We start from the raw sequence: 21933 nt of genomic DNA on the forward strand, positions 1-21933 counted from the left end.
GTACATTATGGAAATGCATCATATTGTCTCAAGGCTTAAGACACTTCTTAAGATCGAGCTTTCTGATGATGTGCTTGTGCTTATGGTTTTGTTAACACTTCCTACATAGTTTAACAAATTTAAAATTAGTTACAACTCTCAAAAGGAGAAATTGACTCTCAATGAGCTCATTTCTCACTATGTGCAAGAGGAAGAAGGTTAAAAAAGGACAAGACTCAAAGTGCTCACTTGGCCACTGCCTCTAAGGATAAGGGCAATGATAGACCCAAAACGGGTATGTTTTAAATATTTATATCGCAAGTGCGCACGAATCGTATATGAAATATAGTGTTCGTGTAAGCACGAGATCGAACTCAAATGAGTTGTCTAAAATCAAAATGAAAACTATTTTAAATCAAAATTAATAAATCTAACCTTGCTCCAAAGATTGATGAGAATTTGTGACAATAAAATCTAATAAGAGACAATAATAAATAAATTTAAGAAAATAAATAAAAATAAATTAATATTAGAAATCAAGATGGTAAAAGAAGATTATTAAGGTATTAGAATCTACAAAATATAAGTTCAATAATATTTATAAGTACATTGATTCCCAAATTTCATTAATAGTATAAATTAATCAACTATCACTTATTCAAACAGAAGCCACCCTAGCCTTCACAGCCCTCTTGGCACTCCAACGGGCTGGGCATTTTTAAGAAGCTCAGGCCCACCAAGCCAGCCCAATCCGCACCCCCAGCCCGTGCTCCTCCCTGCTGCTTTTGGCCCATCCTTCTTGCCCCATTGGAGTGCCAGAAAAGCTGGACTGGAAGGATGGGCCAAAAGCAGCAGGGAGGAGCACGGGCTGGGGGTGCATTGGGCTGGCCTGGTGGGCCTGAGCTTCTTAAAAATGCCACATTTTCCTTCTCTTTTTCAGCTTTAATTCTTTTCATTTCTCTTCTTTTTAAAGTACCAAAATGCAAAATTATTTCCTATAAAATATTTTTAACTATAAAATAAATCAATTTAATTCTTTGAAAATATTAATTATAACTTAATTTATATTTAATATTTAAGTTCAATAATACAACATTTTTTTACCTCAAACTAAACAACAATAATTCAAATAATTAACTACAACATTTTACAACAAAATAACTATAAAAATACATAAAAATCTATAAAATTAAAATAAACCTAATAAATTCAAAATTACTTAAAAACTCAAAGACTAAACAACAATTAGCATAAAAAAATGTGGTAAAATAACTTCATTTTGTAGAGTTATCAAGCAAGAAAAGGAAATCCGAGAATGAAGCTGCTAAGGGTCCAGCCCAAAAGAAAAAACAAAAGGATTTAGAAGGTTGTTACTTTTGCAACAAGCCTGGACATGTGAATAAAGATTGTGCCAAGTATCATGCATGGCGTGCAAAGAAAGGTATGATTCTTACTTTGGTCTGTTTTAAGGTTAATTTAGCTTCAGTACCTAGGAACACTTGGTGGATAGATTCTGGTGCTACTACTCACATAAGTGTTTCTATACAGGGTTGCCTGAGCTACCGAAATCCAAGTGATGGTGAAAGACACATCTTTGTGGGCGATGGAAAATCAGTAGAAGTGGAAGCAATTGGGCACTTTAGGTTGTTGTTAGGAACTGATTTTTATTTGGATTTGAAAGACACTTTTGTTGTACCATCTTTTAGACAGAATTTAGTTTCTGTTTCTTTGTTGGACAAATTTAGATATTGTTTTTTTGGAAACATTCAGTTTAATTTGTCTTTAAATTCAAATGTTGTTGGAACTAGTTACTTAAATGCTTATGGCAACCTTTATTTGCTATAAGCAATTACATCCTATAATGAAACCTTGCATGTGGAATCACGTGGTACTAAATGCAAATTAAATAAGGACAATTCAGCGTCATTATAGCATAAGCGCTTAGGTCATATCTCAAAAGGTAAAGTTGAGTGCCTTGTGTCTGATGGCATTTTAGAGTCTCTTGACTTCACAGACTTTGATGTTTGTGTCGATTGTATCAGGGGAAAACATACTAAATCTAAGAGATTAGGTGCCAACAGATCTTCAGATGTCTTAGAATTGATTCATACAGATATTTGTGGGTCATTCCCTACAACATCATGGAATGGTCAACAATATTTCATATCATTCATAGACGATTACTCATGTTATGGGTACCTATATCTCATTCATGAAAAGTCACAGTCCCTGAATGTGTTCAAAGCTTATAAAGCTAAAGTTAAGAATCAACTCAACAAAAGGATTAAAAATGTCAGATCTGATTGTGGTGGTGAGTACTACGGTAGATATGATGGCTCAGGCGAACAACGTCCATGACCGTTTGCTAAATTCCTAGAGGAATGCGGTATTGTCCCACAGTACACCATGCCAGGATCACCTAGCATGAATGGTGTTGTTGAAAGATGCAATAGGACTCTTAAGGAAATGGTAAGAAGTATAATTGCTTATTCTACCTTACCTGAGTCCCTCTGGGGAGAAGCATTAAAGATAGCAGCTTACATTCTTGAATAGAGTACCAACTAAAGTAGTTGCAAAAACACCTTATGAGCTTTGGACATGTTGAAAGCTTAGTCTAAAACACTTTCACATTTGGGGATGTCCAGCTGAGGCAAGGCCTTATAAGCCACATGAAAAGAAAAACAGTGAGCAGCTACTTTATTGGTTATTCTGAACGATCTAGGGGCTATAAGTTTTATGATCTCACAATTAAAAATATTTTTGAGACGGGAACTGCAACATTTTTTGAGGGTGTTGAGTTTGGGGGGAGAAATAAGGTTAGAGACATTGCTTTTGAGGAGGAATTGAATTCAAACTCAGTTCCTGCTATCACTTTTAACAATATTCAGGTTCCTACACCTATCATTGTTCAAGAAATGAATCCAGAACCTCAACAAGACAATGTTGAACAAACCCCAATTCAAGATGAAGAAATTGTTCCAGAAGAACAAACTCAACAACTTTGAGAACCAGAGCCATTAAGAAGGTCTACAAGAGAAAGAATAAGTGCTATTTCGGATGATTATGTTATATTTCTCCAAGAACATGAGAATGACAATGGAATGATGAAAGATGACCCAACCAATTTTCATCAGGCCGTGAAAAGTTCTAACTCTCAAAAGTGGATTGAAGCAATGAATAAAGAGTATAAGTTTATGCAAGACAATAAAGTTTTGGGAACTTGTCCCATTACCAGACAGTAAAAAATCGATTGGTTGCAAATGGATTTTTAAGACCAAGAAGGATGCAAATGGTAATGTGGAGAGGTATAAAGCTCGTCTTGTAGCTAAAGGCTATACTTAGAAAGAAGGCATTGATTATACAGAGACTTTCTCTCAAGTTTCATCGAAAGACTCTTTTAGAGCAATAATGGCACTTGTTGCTCACCTTGATCTTGAGCTACATCAGATGGATGTTAAAACCGCGTTTCTCAATGGAGACATTGATGAGACAATTTATATGGAGCAACCAGAAAACTTTGTGTCAGGAGACCTAAAGAATATGGTTTGCAAATTGACAAAATCTATATATGGGCTCAAGCAAGCTTCTCGTTAATGGTATCACAAGTTTCATCAAGTAATTATCTCATTCGGTTTTGAGATGAATGTTGTTGATGATTGTTTATATCACAAGTTCAGTGGGAGTAAGTATATATTCCTGGTTCTATATGTCGATGACATATTGGTTGCCACTAATGATATAGGCTTATTGCACGAAACCAAGAGATTTCTATCTAAGTATTTTGAGATGAAAGATCTTGGGGATGCTTCTTTTGTATTAGGAATTTAGATACACCAAGACCGTTCTCGAGGTATTCTTGGATTATCACAAAAGGGCTATATCGATAAAGTGCTTAAAAGATTTGGCATGCAAGATTGTAGACCAGGTGATACCTGTTGAGGGTAAAAAAGTGACGGGACCGCCAACAGCCGTGAGTAACCTTTTCGCGTTGGCTGTGGAGACAATAGACGGTGGTTTGGGCGGTGAGTGAGTGAGGAGTTTGGGATTGAGCTTGAGTTTAGGGTGTATTCTCTGTTCCGAGTTTCGGTCCCCCTCAAGTTGCCTACGTACCCTTATATAAAGGATCAAACCCCATCGTAGTTCAGTTGGAGGGTAGAATAGTCATTCCGTTCTATGATTCAAATGTGTTCACCTATCGTTGTGGGTTGTACGCCCACTTTCCCGGGGATCACGATCCACGACCTAGAATAGTGGAAATAGTTGCAACCGCCTTGGAGTAGTGTAGTCCACGAGTCGTGTGCATAACCGTTATGAGGCTAGACTTAGTCTTAATGGGCTGTCCAGCCCACTTTCGTGAGCTGACCACGTAATCCGAATAAGCCCTCATGCATTTGGGCTTACCACCCCTTAGACCATATCGCAGGCCTAAGTATGTCTAAAGAATTGTTGTGGGTTGTGCAGCCTATAATCAAGTGGGCTTGTATGGTTGGTTGTACAGACCATATATATTGCAATTTAACTAAGGCATATTCTATAATTTGGGCCATTGGGTTCTCTTATGCAGTCCACGAAGGGAGTGACTTGTACAGACCACCTAGTGTTCATCATCCATAGTTTATGGGTTCATTGAATTGAGCCGAGATCCAATTGGGATTTTTGCCCGTACAATTTGTCCCCCACTCTCTAAAATAGTATAGCTATTTTGGAGAGTAGTTTGATGGTGTTTGACCAATAGTTTTGTCGTTTGTAAATGCTACGAGAAATTCATTCATCTTATATATCTTTATTACAAGATGTAGTTCGTAGTGACCTCAAATTTTCTCATCATGAAGACGTGGTCTGTAGAGACTAAAAAGAATTTATTAATATTGTATATGGTTAGGTACAAGATGTGTTATGTACAAACTATATATATATATGTTCATCATGTATGAGCAAGATGCGGTCTTTTGCACATAGGGTGTGGCCTGTAGACACGACGTTCCTCTTGTTAGAGTATTATCCCACTTGTAAAGATAATTTATATCACAAGAATTTTGAATCTTTTGCAGAGTGTGGCCTGTAGAGGCCACATCATCTTTTGAATGTAACTTTTGTGTTTACACATTTCGTGGCTTGTAGAGTGATCATTATCTGGTCTATAAAGACAACTCTTGATAGATAATACAATGTGCTTCTGCACATTGTGGCCTGTAAAGGAGACTACGGTTTAAGAGGTAATAATAACACTCATATACCATATGGTCTGTAGAGACCATATCGATTTTGGAATAATGTAGGCTGTGTGTTCTCACATTTTGTGGCCTGTGGAGGCAACTCTAATTTTAAAAGACCAATATTGTGTGTGTCTACCAACTTTGTGGCCTGTAAAATAGTACCTATATGGCATGTAGAGACAACTTTGGTATCACAAGACCAACTGTGCTTTTACACATTTCGTGGCCTGTACGAGTAACTATAATATAAAAAGCGAAATATAGCTCATATATATATATATATATATACCATGTGTCTTGTAGAGACCACTATAATTTAAGAACAAAACATAGAGTTCATATAATGTGGTCTATTGAGACCACTTTGACTTAAGAGACAAATAGCAATGTTGGTATCCGTTGCCTGTAAAGCCCACAATTATATTTAGCCAAAAAAGACTTTGTAGGGTGATAGTCACCATAAATAGATTATATATAATATTAGTGTGAATGAGTAATATAGGACTTAATAGTAGTATTGTGGGTTATATATATAATAGAAGGTACTTATATATATATAATTTATTAGCGGTACTGTACGGATGTTGAATGAGGATGGTAGTAGTAGAGTTTATCATATATATATATACTAATATTATATATATATTTAATAGTGGATTTCAAACAAAAATTAAATTGGCTTAAGTTTTGAGCCAAAATATACTCTGGTGGTACAGGAATGGTACTATACGAATGACAGAATGATATCTGAAATGATAAATCATAAACCAATTTCCCTCCATTTCTCCAATAGTACAACTTACATAATATATTTACATTATATTCAAATACATTTAGCATGCACGTCAGAAGCTTTTACTTCTTCCTGTTCAATGTCATTGAAATGTCAATGCTATAATATATATTCATATCTATTTTGGAATAAAATATTTATATATTGATTAGCTAACCTTTCAATATATATGTACCATTTTGCATTTGTTTCTCCTGCCTATTTCTTCTTCTCCATAGGCCACCAGAATATCATTTTCTTTTGCTTCTTCAAGTTGAACATTGAATGACTCTACCTCCCAAAAGAGTGTTTATAAAATATTCTGACTGGAGTATTCTTGAGGTAAATATATATTTTTTGTTCTTATTATCGTTGGGGTTTATTTTTTTATCAAAACTGAAACTTTTTCAAGTTTCTCTTCACTTTTTTTATTTTTATTTTGTGGTGGTTGGTGGTTGAGCTATAATGTGATTGTGTTTCTGAAGGTAAAGTCTCATTCTTTACTTTTCTTTGCTATTTAGAATGCAATAGCTATGTCAATTGAAAGCCTTGAAAACTCTATCATCCCCAAGGCTATCCCTGTTGCATCTTCTTCTAAGAGAAGAAGATTAGATATTTCTTATGGGTTTATGGATGATGTCTCTGCATCAAATAACCCTCTATGTTTGGTAACCTTGGCTATGCAAGGGGATGGTAGTGATGGTTCGAGGAGAGCTCCTCAATGTAATCAACCACCAAATTTAGAACTCGACATGGAAGCCACTAGTGGCTTTACAAAGAACTTTTTGTTGCAATCTCCTCCCTCGTGGCTTGATGAGGAAACATTGCTTGTGTTAAGGGAAAAATATCACATTCCTGAACACATTAATTTGAGGCTAGCCAAACCTCATGAGAGGATTGATTGGGATATTCCTGGCTATGTCGCATTTTATGAATACGCCTTCTTCCTTGGGTTTAGGTTGCCTATGTCTCCTTTTGTCCAAGAATTTTTTGAGCATTTTGGTTTAACCCCTTCCCAATTGATGCCAAATGGTTGGAAAATCATCATGTGTCTAGAGGTGTTGGGTGAGGTACATAAAAAATCAATTGGGCTAAAAGAATTTTGTCATACTTACTACCTGAAGTTGCATGATAAAGAGAAAGGTAGGTACAAAGTGGTCTCAAGATCCAACAAAGCTCATTTAGTCGGGGGTCTACATAACGATCCAGATTGGAAAGACTTATATGTGTTTGTGGCAGAAAAGGATGCCTTTCGCGAGGGTCATAAAGCTCCTACATCATGGTGTTTGAGTATGTATTAATCCCTTGCTCTATTTTGTGCATATTGTAAACTGAATCTCATTGTCTTCTTTTTATGCAGGTCTCAAGAAAAACTCTCATGTTGATCCCGGACCTCATACTCAGGATATTATTGATTGGATCTTATCTATCCCTGCAAAGAAAAGACATTGGCGGAAAATTCTTTCCCACAAGAATATTACTTGTACGAGGTTGTGGGAGTTTGTAGAATCTTCAAAGAAAGGTACTCATGTGCCTCCTCCTGCCAAATTCAGTGACCACCGACTAGGGAGATATTCGATATTGAAATTGGGTGGTAACCTTGCTTTTACTGATCCATTGTCTCCGGATTTATACCAAATTGCAGAAAAAATGTCAAAAGAATTTGTGATCAATTCTGCGAACAATGCGACTGCCCGCTTAGCCCAGAGATTGAATTCTAACAAAGCAAAGACAGTTAAAGACAAGATCAAACCACCAAAAGTGGCTAAAGCTTGTCGGGCTGATCTAGAAGAAGAGGCTCCCCTCTCTATACTCGGTGAATCTGCTTCTCCACATAAACAAGTGGTTGACTTGGAGGGCCACGAGCTTGAGAAAAAGCGGAGCAAGTATAGTGAAGAGGATTGGTGTGATGACTTGAAGTTTGAACTTCCCGGTGATGTTTCAGCCTATGCAGACCCCGGAGTTGTCTTACCACATGTTGCAAAGTTTGTATTTCCAGAAGATAAAAAACAGATGAAGAGCATGGGCATTAGTAATACTTTTGATTTTTCCCTCACTCGTACATTTCAGGTATATTATACATGTTTTATCCATGCTTATCTCAAGATTGCAAAATATCTACTTTCATTCATTATTTCAATGATCTTGTACAGAGCATTCAAGCTTAAGCGTTCTTGAGAGAGGAAGTTTCTTCATCAGTTCGTCGGGCTTAAGGAGGCCATTTCTGAAATAGCTGCTGAGAAAAAGAAAGTTGAAGAACTTAAGGAGGCACATGCTACTTCCCTTAAGAAGGTTGGTGATCTTGAGACCAAGCTCGACGGGATGAAGAAAGAAGCAGATTTACTCAAAAATGAGTCTAAGGAGAAATTACTTGAAATTGAAGGGCTACAGAAGGCCAAAATAGAGTTAGAGCAAAAGGTGGAGAACCTAAGGCAAGAGTGCATGGATACTATTGACCACGCCATTCTTAAGACTTGTTATGACCATTATGTTGAGTTTCGAGATGGCAAGGCGGACCAATGGGAGGTGGACAAAGTGATTGCTGAATATGAAGAACTTGAGAAACTCAAGGTTGGGGGAGTCGAGTCTGATGGTCTTGACGAGCAAATGGATGTCGATGCTCGAGAGTAGAGTTGTTTGCACGCTACTACGATGTGCCTTTTGTCGAGGCTTCTTTGCACCCTTTTTGACTTTACTTCTCATTTTGCTATTGTTGCTTTTTAGACTATGTTTATTTCATTTTGAAATGTTGTCAAACTCCTCCGTCTACTAGGTTGTGGAACCATCATATATATGGGTAGTATTTTGTGACTATGTGAAATTTTACTTGTATTAGTGTTATATTTGGATGGTATGTGCAAGCAACACATAACTATGGCTCGTACAAGAACCTAAACGCTTATTATAAATTACATCTCATTTGATGGTCTGTATAGACCATGTACTCAGTGAAACCAACACTTTGGTGATAGTTTTGAGGCTTGTATAAACAATTATTGGACCATCAGAATTTGATAGTTTGTACAAGCAACAAACATTTTTATGGCCTGTACGCGTGGCATAATCTTTAGATGGTCTGTGTAGACAACGCATTGTTCTCAAAAAGCCATTACATTTTGATGATCGATGATATTTGTATATACAATTTAGTACCGTGAAGGATCACTAGATTTTGATGTACTGCACTAGCAGCGTTAGAATTTCGTGGTCTGTACAGGTAACAAAATATCTCATATGACCACCATATTTGGACCATCAGATTTTGATGGTCTGTACCAACAACACTACATTATTGTGGCCAGTACAGGCAACATGTATGTAGGAAACACAATATTATTAAGATGATCTTTGTGGTCTGTGCAAGCGACATATAGTCTTTGTTGTTTGTACAGGCAACTCAATGATCTTCAAATACTATATTATCCTTGGCCCCCAGCTTAGAAGTAAATGTTTGAGGCTTTGCTTCTAAGTTTATTCTTGCTCACGTACTTATAAATAAACAAGATGAGACAAAGTTGAATATACTAAAGATGTAAACATGCAAACAACAAAATGAAGTCTGAATAAAATTTAACTCAAAATCGCAAAAAGTGTTTCGTGCAGGGCAACACTGTGGGTTAAGCTTTGCCTCGTTAAAACCTCTCTGAGAAAAACCTCCCTTGAGGATAAAATCTCAGCCAGGAAAGAGTACGAAGTAGTTACCCCTTGCAAATGGAAGCAAAATTAAACTAATAAAAATAAGGTCGGAGATGACATGCATTCCAACTATTCGTAACGTTCCTTCCATCAGTTGCTTGTAGCTTGTAGGCTCCTTGCCCCACCACCTTAGTAATTTGGTAGGGTCCTTCCCAGTTGGATCCAAGCTTGCCTACTCCAGCCTCTTTGGTGTTCTGAAAAGTTCGCCTTAGGACATAATCCCCAACTTTATATGCACGAGTCCTCAAGTTTTTGTTGCAATGTCGAGCTACCATTTGCTTGTACGATGCTATCCTTAAATGGGCCTTGTCTCTTTTTTCGTCAAGTAAATCTAGCTATTTTTCCATTTGATTAGAGTTTGTCTCCTCATTTTCTGTAGATGTCCTCAAGGTATCAAGACCTCTTTCAACTGGGAGGACCGCTTCGAAACCATAAGTTAAAGAGAAAGGGATCTCACCAGTGGAAGTCTTTTCTGTTGTACGGTAAGACCATAGCACAGCTGGCAATTCCTCAACCCACTTACCTTTTGTCGCCTCTAGTCGCTTCTTGACTGTAGATACTACGGTTTTGTTAGTGGATTCAGCTTGACCGTTGGCTTGTGGGTATCTCGGTGTTGAAAAGTTAAGTTGAATATTCCAGTCCGCACAAAAGCTTTTGAACATACCGCTGATAAATTGAGAACCATTGTCTGTGACAATTTCCTTTGGGACTCCAAATCTACAGATCACATTCTTCCAGATAAAGTTGATTACTTCTTTGTCTTTGATACACGAAAAAGACTCTCCTTCTACCCACTTTGTGAAATAATCTGTCACCATAAGCAGGTACACCTTCTGTCCAGGTGCCATTGGTAGCTTGCCCACAATATCCATTCCCCATTTCATGAAAGTCCATGGAGATATAATGGGATGGAGGGGCTCTGATGGCTGATGCGGGACGGGAGCATATCGTTGACATTTGTCACATGTTCTGACATAGTCTTTTGTGTCTGCTCTCATGGTTGGCCAATAGTAACCCACAGTGAGTGCTTGATGAGCCAAGCTTCATGGTCCGAAGTGGTTTCCACACTCTCCTTCATGCAATTCCTGCAACACGTACTTGGCCTCCTCTGGGGTCAGACACCTAAGGAGAACGCCTGTATAGGACCTTCGATACAATGTCCCTTCAATGATAGAAAATCTTGTTGCTTTAACTCTAAGTTTACGAGCCTCCATCTTATTCTCAGGGAGTTTGTCATCTCTCAAATAATCAATGATGGGATCCATCCATGATCTCGTTTGTTGCACATCCAAGGCTTCTTGGTGACCTTTCCAAACAGCAGGCCACTCTAAGTAAACAAGCGTGATCTTCTTCTCTTCTGTTGCTTCTATAGAGGATCCTAGATTGGCAAGGGCATCAGCTTGTACATTTTGGTCTCTAGGGATCTGTTTGATATCACATCTTTTGAAAGAGAGTTGGATTTCCTTAGCCTTGGCCATGTAGGCAATTAACTTTGAGTCTCTAACTTGGTAGTCTCCTTGCATTTGATTTACTACCAACTAAGAATCACTGTAGACGATGATGCTATCTATTCCCATGCTTATAGCCAATTCTAATCCAGCTATGAGTGCCTCATACTCACTTTCGTTATTGGTGGCTTTGAAGCCACATTTATAAGATTGTTCAAAGACACCCCCCTGAGGTGATCTTAGTGACACACCCAAACCACTATCGTGAGTAGTGCTCGAGCCATCAACATGCATGGTCCACCCTTCATTGTCTGTTTCTTTGTCCAAGCACATGGCTTCTCCTTCTGCTTCCTTTTGAATGGACGGGGAAAAATCAGCCACAAAATCTGCCAAGACTTGGGACTTAATGGTTGTACGAGGCTGAAAGGTTATGTCGTGTTCTCCAAGCTCCACAGCCCACTTTGCTAATCTACCTGAGAGCTCGGGCTTATGTAGAATTGACTTCATTGGAAAAGTAGTGGGAACTACAATTGGGTGGCATTGGAAGTATGGACGCAACTTTCATGCAGCAACTACCAGGGCCAATGCCAATTTCTCCAAGTGGGTGTAGCGTGTCTCAGCATCAAGTAGGGCCTTACTTGTGTAGTAAATTGGCTTTTGCTTCCTTTCCTCCTCTCTAACTAGCACTTCACTCACTGCAGCTTCTGACACTAACAAGTATAAGTAGAGAATCTCCCCTTCCAATGGCTTAGACAGAAGAGGAGGTTGCATCAAATATTCTTTTAGCTCTTGTAATGCACGATCGCACTCAGGAGTCCACTGGAACGTTTTGTTCTTTCGAAGGATGTCAAAGAATTTTTGACACATATCTGATGATCTGGAGTTGAATCGGCTAAGCGCTGCTATTCTGCCAGTTAGCTTCTGGACATCCTTTTTAGTGCGTGGAGAAGGGATGTCCATAATGGATTTGATTTGGTCTGGATTGGCCTCAACTCCTCTTTGAGTAACCAGATACCCCAAAAATTTACCTGGAATGCCCCGAATTCCCTATTATGGTTTAATGGCTGGATTAGTAGGCCGGGAGGGCCATAACTGTTTAATTATGCCATTAAATGTGTTTATGCATGTTTATGAGAATTATATTATAATATGATGTTAAATGCATGCATGTGAGTCCACATTTGTTTACAGGGGTGTTTTGGTAATTTGGCCCGTTGAGGGTATAATTGAATATTTGTTTGCATGCTAATGATATGTTGTGCGACCACATTATAATGTGGATTGGTTCGAGTATTTCGACTTGAGACGATCTTTAAACATGATTTATCGGTTTGGTCATAACAGGTTTGAGCTCGGGGCTCGGGGTGAGTCTCGGGGTGATATTAATGGTTATAGCATTACCGGGGATTTTAGGGTAACGGGATATGAGTTATTGGTGTTTGAGGATATTGAGATTAGCGGGAATTGGGAAGCGTTAATTATGATTAACGGGATAAGCGGAAAGTACCAATTTTACCCTTGAAATGGTTTTAGAGGCTTTAGGTGGCTTAAGGGTATTTTGGTCATTTGAGGGGATTAATATTACCCTTTAGTTGGCTGTAGAAGGATAAAGACTAAACAGAACAAAAACAGGGGTTGTCTTCTCCCTTCCCGTACATCATCATTCTCTATATTTTTCTTTGGAATTTTGAGCTCAAAGAGGTGGAATTAAGCTAGGAGATCAAGGGGCTAAGGTTGTAGACTTAGTTCAGCCATTGAAGAGGGTTTGGTTTCGAATTTGAGGTGACTTTTATCCATCAATTTGCTGGTTATACTCTGTTTTCCTTTTAGTTTTTCAGCTCTAGATTTTGGTGTGGAAAGTTGGAATCAAGGGGAGTTTTTGTGGTGTTTTACTTGGGTTATGATGAGGGAGAGTTATGGGTGATGTTTGGAGGTTTAAATGGTTGTTTGGAAGGGGTTTTGAGTTGGTTTGAAGGGCTGGTTTGAGAGGGAAAACGCAGGGGAGTTTGCTGGTGCGTTGCTGAATTCTGGGTTATTTAGCATAATGAGTCGCGGCCTGGCTATGGTGTGTCGTGGCCTGTGTTGGCTTTAAAGGTGAAAATGGCTCTGTCAGGAGGGTGAGCCGCGGCATGGCTCTGGTGAGCCGCGGCCCATCAGGGTAAATTTAGCCAAAAAGATGTTTTTAGCTTGGGGATTCAAACCTTAGGCCTCGGGGTTGAACCTAGTACCTGGTTGAGTTATGTTTGAAGTCCCGGGGGCTAGATCTTGGTATGGGAACCCTCAATTATTATTTTTATTGATGAATCCTATATTTTGGTTATGACCAGGTGACCGTCAAGGAATTTAAAGGTTGATCGTTCTCAGGGGTCGTTCATATAATTATTCTCACTCGAACCAGAGGTAAGAAAACAGTGTATGAATACAGTTGCACCCTGTATAGGTATATGACATGCATGGTTTGATATTGAAGCATGTTGATTGATATATGTGGACGTGGATTGCATATTAAATGCTAATGAACGCTGATTACCTGTTTATGACACTGACTAGTTAGGAACCAACTCTAAAGTCGATGATCACGCATTGAATAGCTCTATGGCATTAATGTGGGACCGACCCTAAGGTCGAAGAACTTATAAGCGCTTGCCTGGTCTACGACCAGATGTCTATAGCCAAGGTATATGACCCCGGTGACCGTTTGTCACATGGCTAGGGGACGTTGTCCATAGCTTCGACTCTAGAGTCGAGAGGAAGGTCATGTTGGTGACCAATCACCATGCACCTGTCCTGATCAAACTTATGAAAGAACCACTCGTCAGTTAAGCCCTGGTGACCCTATCGTCACATGGCTAGAGGAGGATGTGCTCATTATTGTGACTATTGGCTATTGTCACCTATTTGTTTGGACTGATAGTCCTGAATGGTTATTATGATCGTTGTTGATATTATATCATGCTTTATTGTGTTTTCTTGCTGGGCCTTGGCTCATGGGTGCTTTGTGGTGCAGGTAAAGGGAAAGAGAATCTCACCCAACCCTGAGTGGAGAGCTTGGGCGATGTTGTGTACATACAGGGCCGCTTGATCTCCATGGTCAAGGAGTTCTCAGAGGGACTAGGGGTTTACCCTATTTTTGCCGCTTAGGCCGGCGGGGACTGTAAATTTGAAACAATAGTGACTCTTTTGTATTACGAACTACTTGTAAACATTTTGAATGGCTCATGAGCAGTTTATTTACTTAATGAAGTATATCATTTCCTTTTTACTGGTTTTTCACCTTAACCTGATAATAACACTTAGATCACGTTTTTAACCAAAGGACTTGGGTAGCGAGTCAAATTTCCGGTTTACTGTTCACCGTAACTGTTCTGGGGTAACCAGGGCGTTACATTACCTGAACGTACACCGAACGTACACTTGGTTGGGTTCAACTTCATTCCATTCTGTTGTAGAACCTTGAATGATTGTCGGAGGTGATTAACATGATCTTCAGCCCTGAGAGATTTGACGAGCATGTCGTCAATGTAAACCTCCATTGACTTTCCAAGGTATTCAGTGAATATCTTGTTTACGAGCCTTTGATAAGTAGCCCCTGCATTTTTTAGCCCAAAGGGCATTACTTTGTAAAAGTAGGTTCCCCGTTCAGTAATGAAAGAAGTTTTCTCTTGATCTTCTGGGTGCATTAGAATCTGATTGTAGCCTGAAAACGCGTCCATAAAGCTCAACAATTCATGCCCAGCCGTAGCATCTACCATCATGTCGATGTGTGGTAAAGGGAATGAGTCTTTTGGACAGGCTTTATTTAAGTCTATAAAATCGATGCACACTCACCATTTTCCATTCTTTTTTGGGACTACAACGATATTAGCCAACCACTGTGGGTAGTGGACTTCACGAACAAAACCAATGTCAAGCAACTTCTGAATTTCTTCATTTATAATTCGGTTTCTCTCGGGAGCAAACTTTCTTCTTTTTTGTTTCACTGGAAGATAGTCTGGATCTACATTTAGCTTATGGGTAATAACATCTGCACTGACTCCGATCATGTCTGCATGAGACCACGCAAATTGATCATGGTGGGCCACAAGAAAATCAAGGAGCTTCTTTCTAATTTCTGGTTGTAACCTTGAACCAATTTGCACCTTGTGGTCAGGGTAGTCTGGGTGGATTGGAATTTCTTCTATTTCTTCAACTGACGGATGCTCAGCCTCCGATCCCGGTCGAGGCTGCTCTAATTGCTATAAAGTGGCTTTGCCGGGTTTGAGAGCTTGCCTGTAGCAATCTCGTGATGTCTTTTGTTCTCCTTTGATTTCCTGTACACCCCATTTGGTTGGGAAACGAATTATCTGGTGATAAGTAGATGGCACAGCTCTCATGTCGTGTATCCATGGTCTTCCCAGAATAATATTATAAGCAGAAGGGCATTCGAGTACGAGGAACTTTACACAAATGTTCACCCCTTCAGCGTAGACTGGAAGATCAATCTCTCCAATCGAACTCTTGTGCTCTCCACTGAATCCAACAAGCATTGTGGAACACCTGGTAATATTTGACTCATCAATACCCATCCCTTGCAATGCATTCAGGAAGAGGATATTTGTGGAACTTCCATTGTCGATTAGCACCCTTTTGACAAGGCAATTGGCGACATTAATTGAGATCACTAAAGCATCATGATGGGGGTTCAACAGATCTGTAGCTTCTGTGCTGGTAAAACTTATCACCAAGTTTGGGTCAATATTTGTGTTGGTAGAGTGTAAAACTTCCCCACTTGTCGTCGAACGTGCATGTCTTTTTGCAGCAGAATATGTTATACCACTTACCTCAGATCCTCCTGTAATGCAATTCACCACCTTTTTGGTTGGTGGTCTATCGGGGGTAGGGCTCTTCTGAGACCTTGGCTCCCGATTCTTTTTTCCTTCTATTGTCAATCTTCCTTTTTCTGATAGATAATTAGTCAGGTGTCCACGCTTCAACAATTCGTTGACCTCTAGTCGGAGTGCTATGCATTCATCAGTAAGATGCCCATGGTCAGAGTGGAATTCACACCACTTACTCCTATCCCACTTATCTGTTGGAGCCTTCATCTTTTCTGGCCAACGCACTGTACTTCCCATTCCTTTCATTACTGAGACTACCTCTTGAGGAGGTACAAAAAAGGTGTACTCAGGAAGTTTAAGCTTAAGCTTTTCTCCCATTCGTTGGCTTGAGCGATCCATAGATCTTTGGTTGTCTCTCCTGGATGAATACTTGCTCGGAAGTGGGTAAGGATCTATTCAGCTTTCGCTGCTTCTCCTTTCGGTCCTCGCGGTTCTTTTAGAGTCCCTCTGCTCGTAGCAAGGGGGTGAGTGAACACGATTATCATCTTCTTCATAGCGAATTTGTGCCCATGCTTTTGCAAGTACATCATACATGGTTTTGCATGGGTATTTCGTCAATTCCTTGTAAAGGTTTGATCCAAGACTCAAGCCTCTACGAAAAGCGGACGTAGCAGTTGCCTCATTGCAATTTGGAATGGCCACCTTCTCTTTATTGAATTTGCCCACAAATTCGCATAAAGACTCTCCTTTTCGCTGTATAACCCGATAGAGGTCATCTGACTGTTTCTCTAGCTTGCGACTACTGGCGAATTGCTCAATAAAACTATCTGTCAATTGAGCAAAGGAGGATATGGTGTTGTTGGGTATATTTATATACCATTGAAGTGCAGGTCCCACCAAGCTTGATCCAAAACCTTTGCACATGCAAGCCTCACGTAAGTCTCGAGGTATAGCAACAACCAACATGCGTTGCTTGTACTGAGCCACATGGTCGTCTGGATCAGTGGTACCGTCGTACATCTTCATTATTGGAAAGCTTAATTTCCTGGGCATCTTGACCAAGGCTATAGCATCCACGAATGGTGAATCTGCAAAGCTATTAGCGGCACTTTTCTTTATAGGCGTTGGCAACCCAGGAATCCGTTGGATCATGGACTCTAGCTCGGAAAACCTCTTCATTATTTCTGGGTCCACAGAATCTGGTGTCGCACCTAGGCCCTTGTCAGCTAAGTGGCATGGTATCAAGTTGTCTTGTTTATTAGTAGCATCTGTGGAGATGAGTCCTTCTTGGTTGGTCGTTGTTACCCCATTCAGGTTTGACGTCATGTTCCTCAGGAGGTTCTGTGTTATCGGAAGGCTCTATTGCCTGAACAGTAGTAATTGTGCGCTTGGGCAGGCCATTGTTTCCATCCTAGGGGTGTATGATGGTCCCTGAGCCATTTACGCGATGTTCTCCCATATCAGACCTGTGTGTTGTCAAACAAACGGATAGGTTCTATCCCTCGCCCGGAGGCTTGTGCGTCCAGTGGTGGAGTAGTGTTTTCCCTTTGGAGAACCTCTACTATTCCTTGGAGATCAACATTCTCTTGGCGAATAGAAGTGTTCTCGGCTTCCAACTCCTTCAATCTTTCATTCGCAATTTTGGACTGATTAAGCAAAGCATCATATTGCGCCTGTAGATCTTGAGCACTGGTATCACGGGGTGTCTCCATCGATACTTTTCGCAAAGTGTTGAGCAACGAAAAGGTGTTAATTACTGTCGGGGCCCCATGGTGGGTGCCAAACTGTTGAGGGTAAAAAAGTGACGGAACCGCCAACAGCCGTGAGTAACCTTTTCGCGTTGGCTGTGGAGACAATAGACGGTAGTTTGGGCGGTGAGTGAGTGAGGAGTTTGGGATTGAGCTTGAGTTTAGGGTGTATTCTCTGTTCCGAGTTTCGGTCCCCCTCAAGTTGCCTACGTACCCTTATATAAAGGATCAAACCCCATCGTAGTTCAGTTGGAGGGTAGAATAGTCATTCCGTTCTATGATTCAAATGTGTTCACCTATCGTTGTGGGTTGTACGCCCACTTTCCCGGGGATCACGATCCACGACCTAGAATAGTGGAAATAGTTGCAACCGCCTTGGAGTAGTGTAGTCCACGAGTCGTGTGCATAACCGTTATGAGGCTAGACTTAGTCTTAATGGGCTGTCCAGCCCACTTTCGTGAGCTGACCACGTAATCTGAATAAGTCCTCATGCATTTGGGCTTACCACCCCTTGGACCATATTGCAGGCCTAAGTATGTCTAAAGAATTGTTGTGGGTTGTGCAGCCCATAATCAAGTGGGCTTGTATGGTTGGTTGTACAGACCATATATATTGCAATTTAACTAAGGCATATTCTATAATTTGGGCCATTGGGTTCTCTTATGCAGTCCACGAAGGGAGTGACTTGTACAGACTACCTAGTGTTCATCATCCATAGTTTATGGGTTCACTGAATTGGGTCGAGATCCAATTGGGATTTTTGCCCGTACAATACCCATGTTGCTAAAGGAGACAAATTCAATCTTAGTCAGTGTCCTAAAAGTAACCTTGAAATTCAAGAAATGCGAAAGATTCCTTATGCATCAACTGTTGGGAGTCTAATGTATTGTCAAGTATGTACACGTCCATATATTGCATGCGTACATTGTTAGGATGTTAGGCAGATATTTAAGCAACCCTGGTATGGACCATTGGATAGCAGCCAAAAGGGTTATGAGGTATCTTCAAAGAACAAAAGATTACATGCTCACATATAGGAAATCAGATCATTTGGAGGTCATAGGGTATTCAAATTCTGATTTTTCTAGATGCCAAGATAGCAGAAAGTCTACATCAGGCTATATTTACCTGTTAGCTGGAGGAGCTATATCCTGGAAAAGTGTCAAACAGACACTTGTAGCTTCTTCCACCATGGCAGCAAAATTTGTAGCATGCCATGAGGCATCAAATCATGGAATATGGCTGCGAAACTTTGTCACTGGGCTATGCATTTTGGAGAATGTAGAAAGACCACTCAAGTTATTTTGTGACAATAATTCAGCAGTGTTGTATTCCAACAACAATAAGAGCTCATCCAAGTCAAAGCATATTGACATAAAGTTCCTAGTTGTGAAAGAAAGAGTGCAGAGTGGACAGATATCCATAGAACACATTGGGACAAACTCCATGATAGCGGATCCGCTCACAGAGGGATTGCCACCCAAGGTCTTTCATGAGCACACTACTCATATGGGTGTTGTATTGTTTATGGATATCATGATTTAGTGGAAGTTTGTATGTTATTTGCTTTATATTTGTTTTAGACATTTATGTATTTAATTATTTTCTGATCAGAATGAAGTATTCAGTTTATTCACTCTGTTTTGTCATGTTTGATTATGACCTCACTAAAGTTTAAGTAGGATCAGTTGGAAATAGACATGTTTGGTTCACATTGCATGTAATTTACATGCTACACATCCATGATTGATGTATGTCATTTGACTGTATTTGTATATGTGACCATTGATGGGTTTAGTCATGATGAATATGACAAAGACCGCTTTGATCTTATATGGATATGGTTGATGGACAAGATTGTTAAAGAATACCTTTATAAATAGAAAATTTTGAGCTCATAAGGTTATACATTTATAAGAAAACATATATTGCCCAAGTGGGAGATTGTTGGATTAAAAATCCTATTATGGGCACATATGTATTAATGTATGATGCTATTATAAAGTTTGATACAAAATAAAGTGACCAATTATGTTATAAGTATCATAGGGTATTAAAATGTCATGGAAATAATGTGTAGATACCATAAGTTGTATTTATAATTTGATGAGGGGCCAAATTATAAATACCCAAAATTGATTTAATAATCAGTTTTTTAATAAATAGGCAATGGTCCCCAAGAAACGTATTCTTTCGTATTCTTTCCTTCCCCATTACAGAGAAATACACAGAGAGAAACTGATTTCTTGGAAGACCAAAACATTTTGGACTATCTCCACCAATGGCTTCAGGTTAATGCTTCCGCTCTTGTATTCATCTTCTTCTTTAATTTAGCAAAGGTTTTATAGAAACATGTTTTAGGGTTTATCATTTATGCACTTCTAGTAACATGATTAAGATCTGAGAAATTATGTTGAATACTAATGTTTATGTGTGTTGCTTAAGTGTATTTTAATAATCCTAACAAGTTGTGCCTGCTTCTCTTTCATCACTTGCAGACAAGTTTAGCATACTAAAGGGCTGCTGTCGGATTTTGTTACAGGTTGTTTTGGAATCTGGATTTTTCTCTATGATTTATATAATTTTCTTGACAATGTGAACATACGAAAGGTGACATGACTTTAATAGCACGGCATGTGAAATCATCTTATACTTCATTGTTTTAGTGGCTAGTGCAGCACATATTAGCTCTTATTGTGCAACATATGAAGTGAAAATCTATTATTTTTATTGTTTTTCTGTCCAGGTACACTATGAGTTAGTTTTGGAAGCAGATCCCTCTGTAATAAAGGAAGCTGCTTCATTGTTACAGATGAGCATGGAGAATGCTACTTCGCTTCTTGGTATATGTTTAGTGTCTTGGATAAATGGTTTCCATCTTGTGGACATGTATTAACAATTTATCTCAAATGTCTGCTTTTCAGTACCTTTGCATGTCAAACTGAAAATTGGAAGAAAATGGGGTTCCATGGAACCTTTCCAGGAAGATAAGTTGTGAGATAAAACTCTTCTCCCCGATTTCAAAATTTGACTGGAAGAAACAAATGTTTCATAATGTTGGTGAGATGATTTATGGCAGTTTTCCCAGTTTATGAATGGTCTTGTTTTTTAACTTCAATTTTATTGGTCTATTTTGGGCTTTAATATTCAACTACCCTGACGAAAGTATAGTTTCACACCCAGGGAATTCATTTCAAATTGCTAAAAGCAGCTGAGGAGAAGGATTTCTGCAGCATCTTACTGCAGATTTTGCTTCTATCATGAACCAACATTGGAGCATGGATACCATCATAAAGTTCAAAAGGGATTGGTAGACATGTGTACAGACCTCCATGGAAGAGTGCAGCTCAGAAGTTTTTCATTTAGATAAAGCAACATCTCACGGGCGTTCCACTGACCTTGAAACATTTGGTTCGGGTGTACAGAGACTGTCAAGCTGACCCTGATTGAACTCTTCAAGGTGAGTGAAGTTCTGAAAAATGATCCTTGAGTTTGTCCAGTCACTCACTGGGGCTGTTGGCTCAAACGTCGGGACCATCCTATTGGAAGCCGAGTTACTCGTGTAAGGATGGAAGAAAAGACGGCAATGACATTTCATTTGATTCGAGTTTGACTCTAAATGCAGCTGCACTTTCATAGCACATCCTATTGCCGAGGTCATTTGATGATTACTTCTTTCTCTCTTTTAATATAAGCTGTCCATTACGAACGCCAAAACAAGAGATCTCATAGCTAATAAACTGGTTGCAATCCAATTTGGTTAGCACGACTTCACTTTATTCTTTAGTCCTCAGTGACATGAAATATGACCAAGTGGTTAATTGTCCTTTATTCAGTTATTTATTTATTCTTTTTTAATTAACAACCGTGATTGACTTCAGCCACTTTTCTAATGTATTGTAATTTTATGGATTTAATTGTAAAAATTACAATTTACAGGCCAGGTTTTTTTTTTAATTTTTTGAGGAAATTGTATCGTATCCCTAGTGAATTTTGAAAAAAAAAATTCATTTACACATTATTTTATTTAGATTTTTTAAGATATAACTTTGGACCATAATTAATGGCAACATAAGCAATTTTAGCGATATAATTTTATATGAGGAGTGTTAAGGAAACTTTATTTTAGACTCTTGTTTACACTCATTCATCCATGGATAACATGTGCATATTATTTAATTTTTTATATTTTGATATTTTTTCAAATTATGAGTGTAATCTACGAGAGAACAAAAGATAGTGTAATATATAGTATAT

The 21933-nt window shown here is 39.1% G+C and overlaps 1 protein-coding gene and 1 long non-coding RNA gene across 2 annotated transcripts; one reads left to right on the top strand and one right to left on the bottom strand.

The window, feature by feature from the left end:
- Nucleotides 1–15346: 15346 nt before the first annotated feature.
- LOC133815702 (uncharacterized) lies at nt 15347–16327 on the bottom strand. The gene has a single exon (XM_062248512.1). The coding sequence runs from the start codon at nt 16325–16327 to the stop codon at nt 15347–15349; it is 981 nt and encodes a 326-aa protein (XP_062104496.1).
- Nucleotides 16328–20392: 4065 nt separating this feature from the next.
- On the top strand, nt 20393–21781 carry LOC133819813 (uncharacterized). The gene is made up of 3 exons (XR_009886458.1): nt 20393–20519; nt 20601–20736; nt 20848–21781. It is a non-coding gene; the product is annotated as an uncharacterized LOC133819813 (long non-coding RNA).
- The last annotated feature ends 152 nt before the right edge of the window (nt 21782–21933 follow it).

This window comes from Humulus lupulus, chromosome 2 (assembly GCF_963169125.1).
Source record: "Humulus lupulus chromosome 2, drHumLupu1.1, whole genome shotgun sequence".
Taxonomy (NCBI): Eukaryota; Viridiplantae; Streptophyta; class Magnoliopsida; order Rosales; family Cannabaceae; genus Humulus; species Humulus lupulus.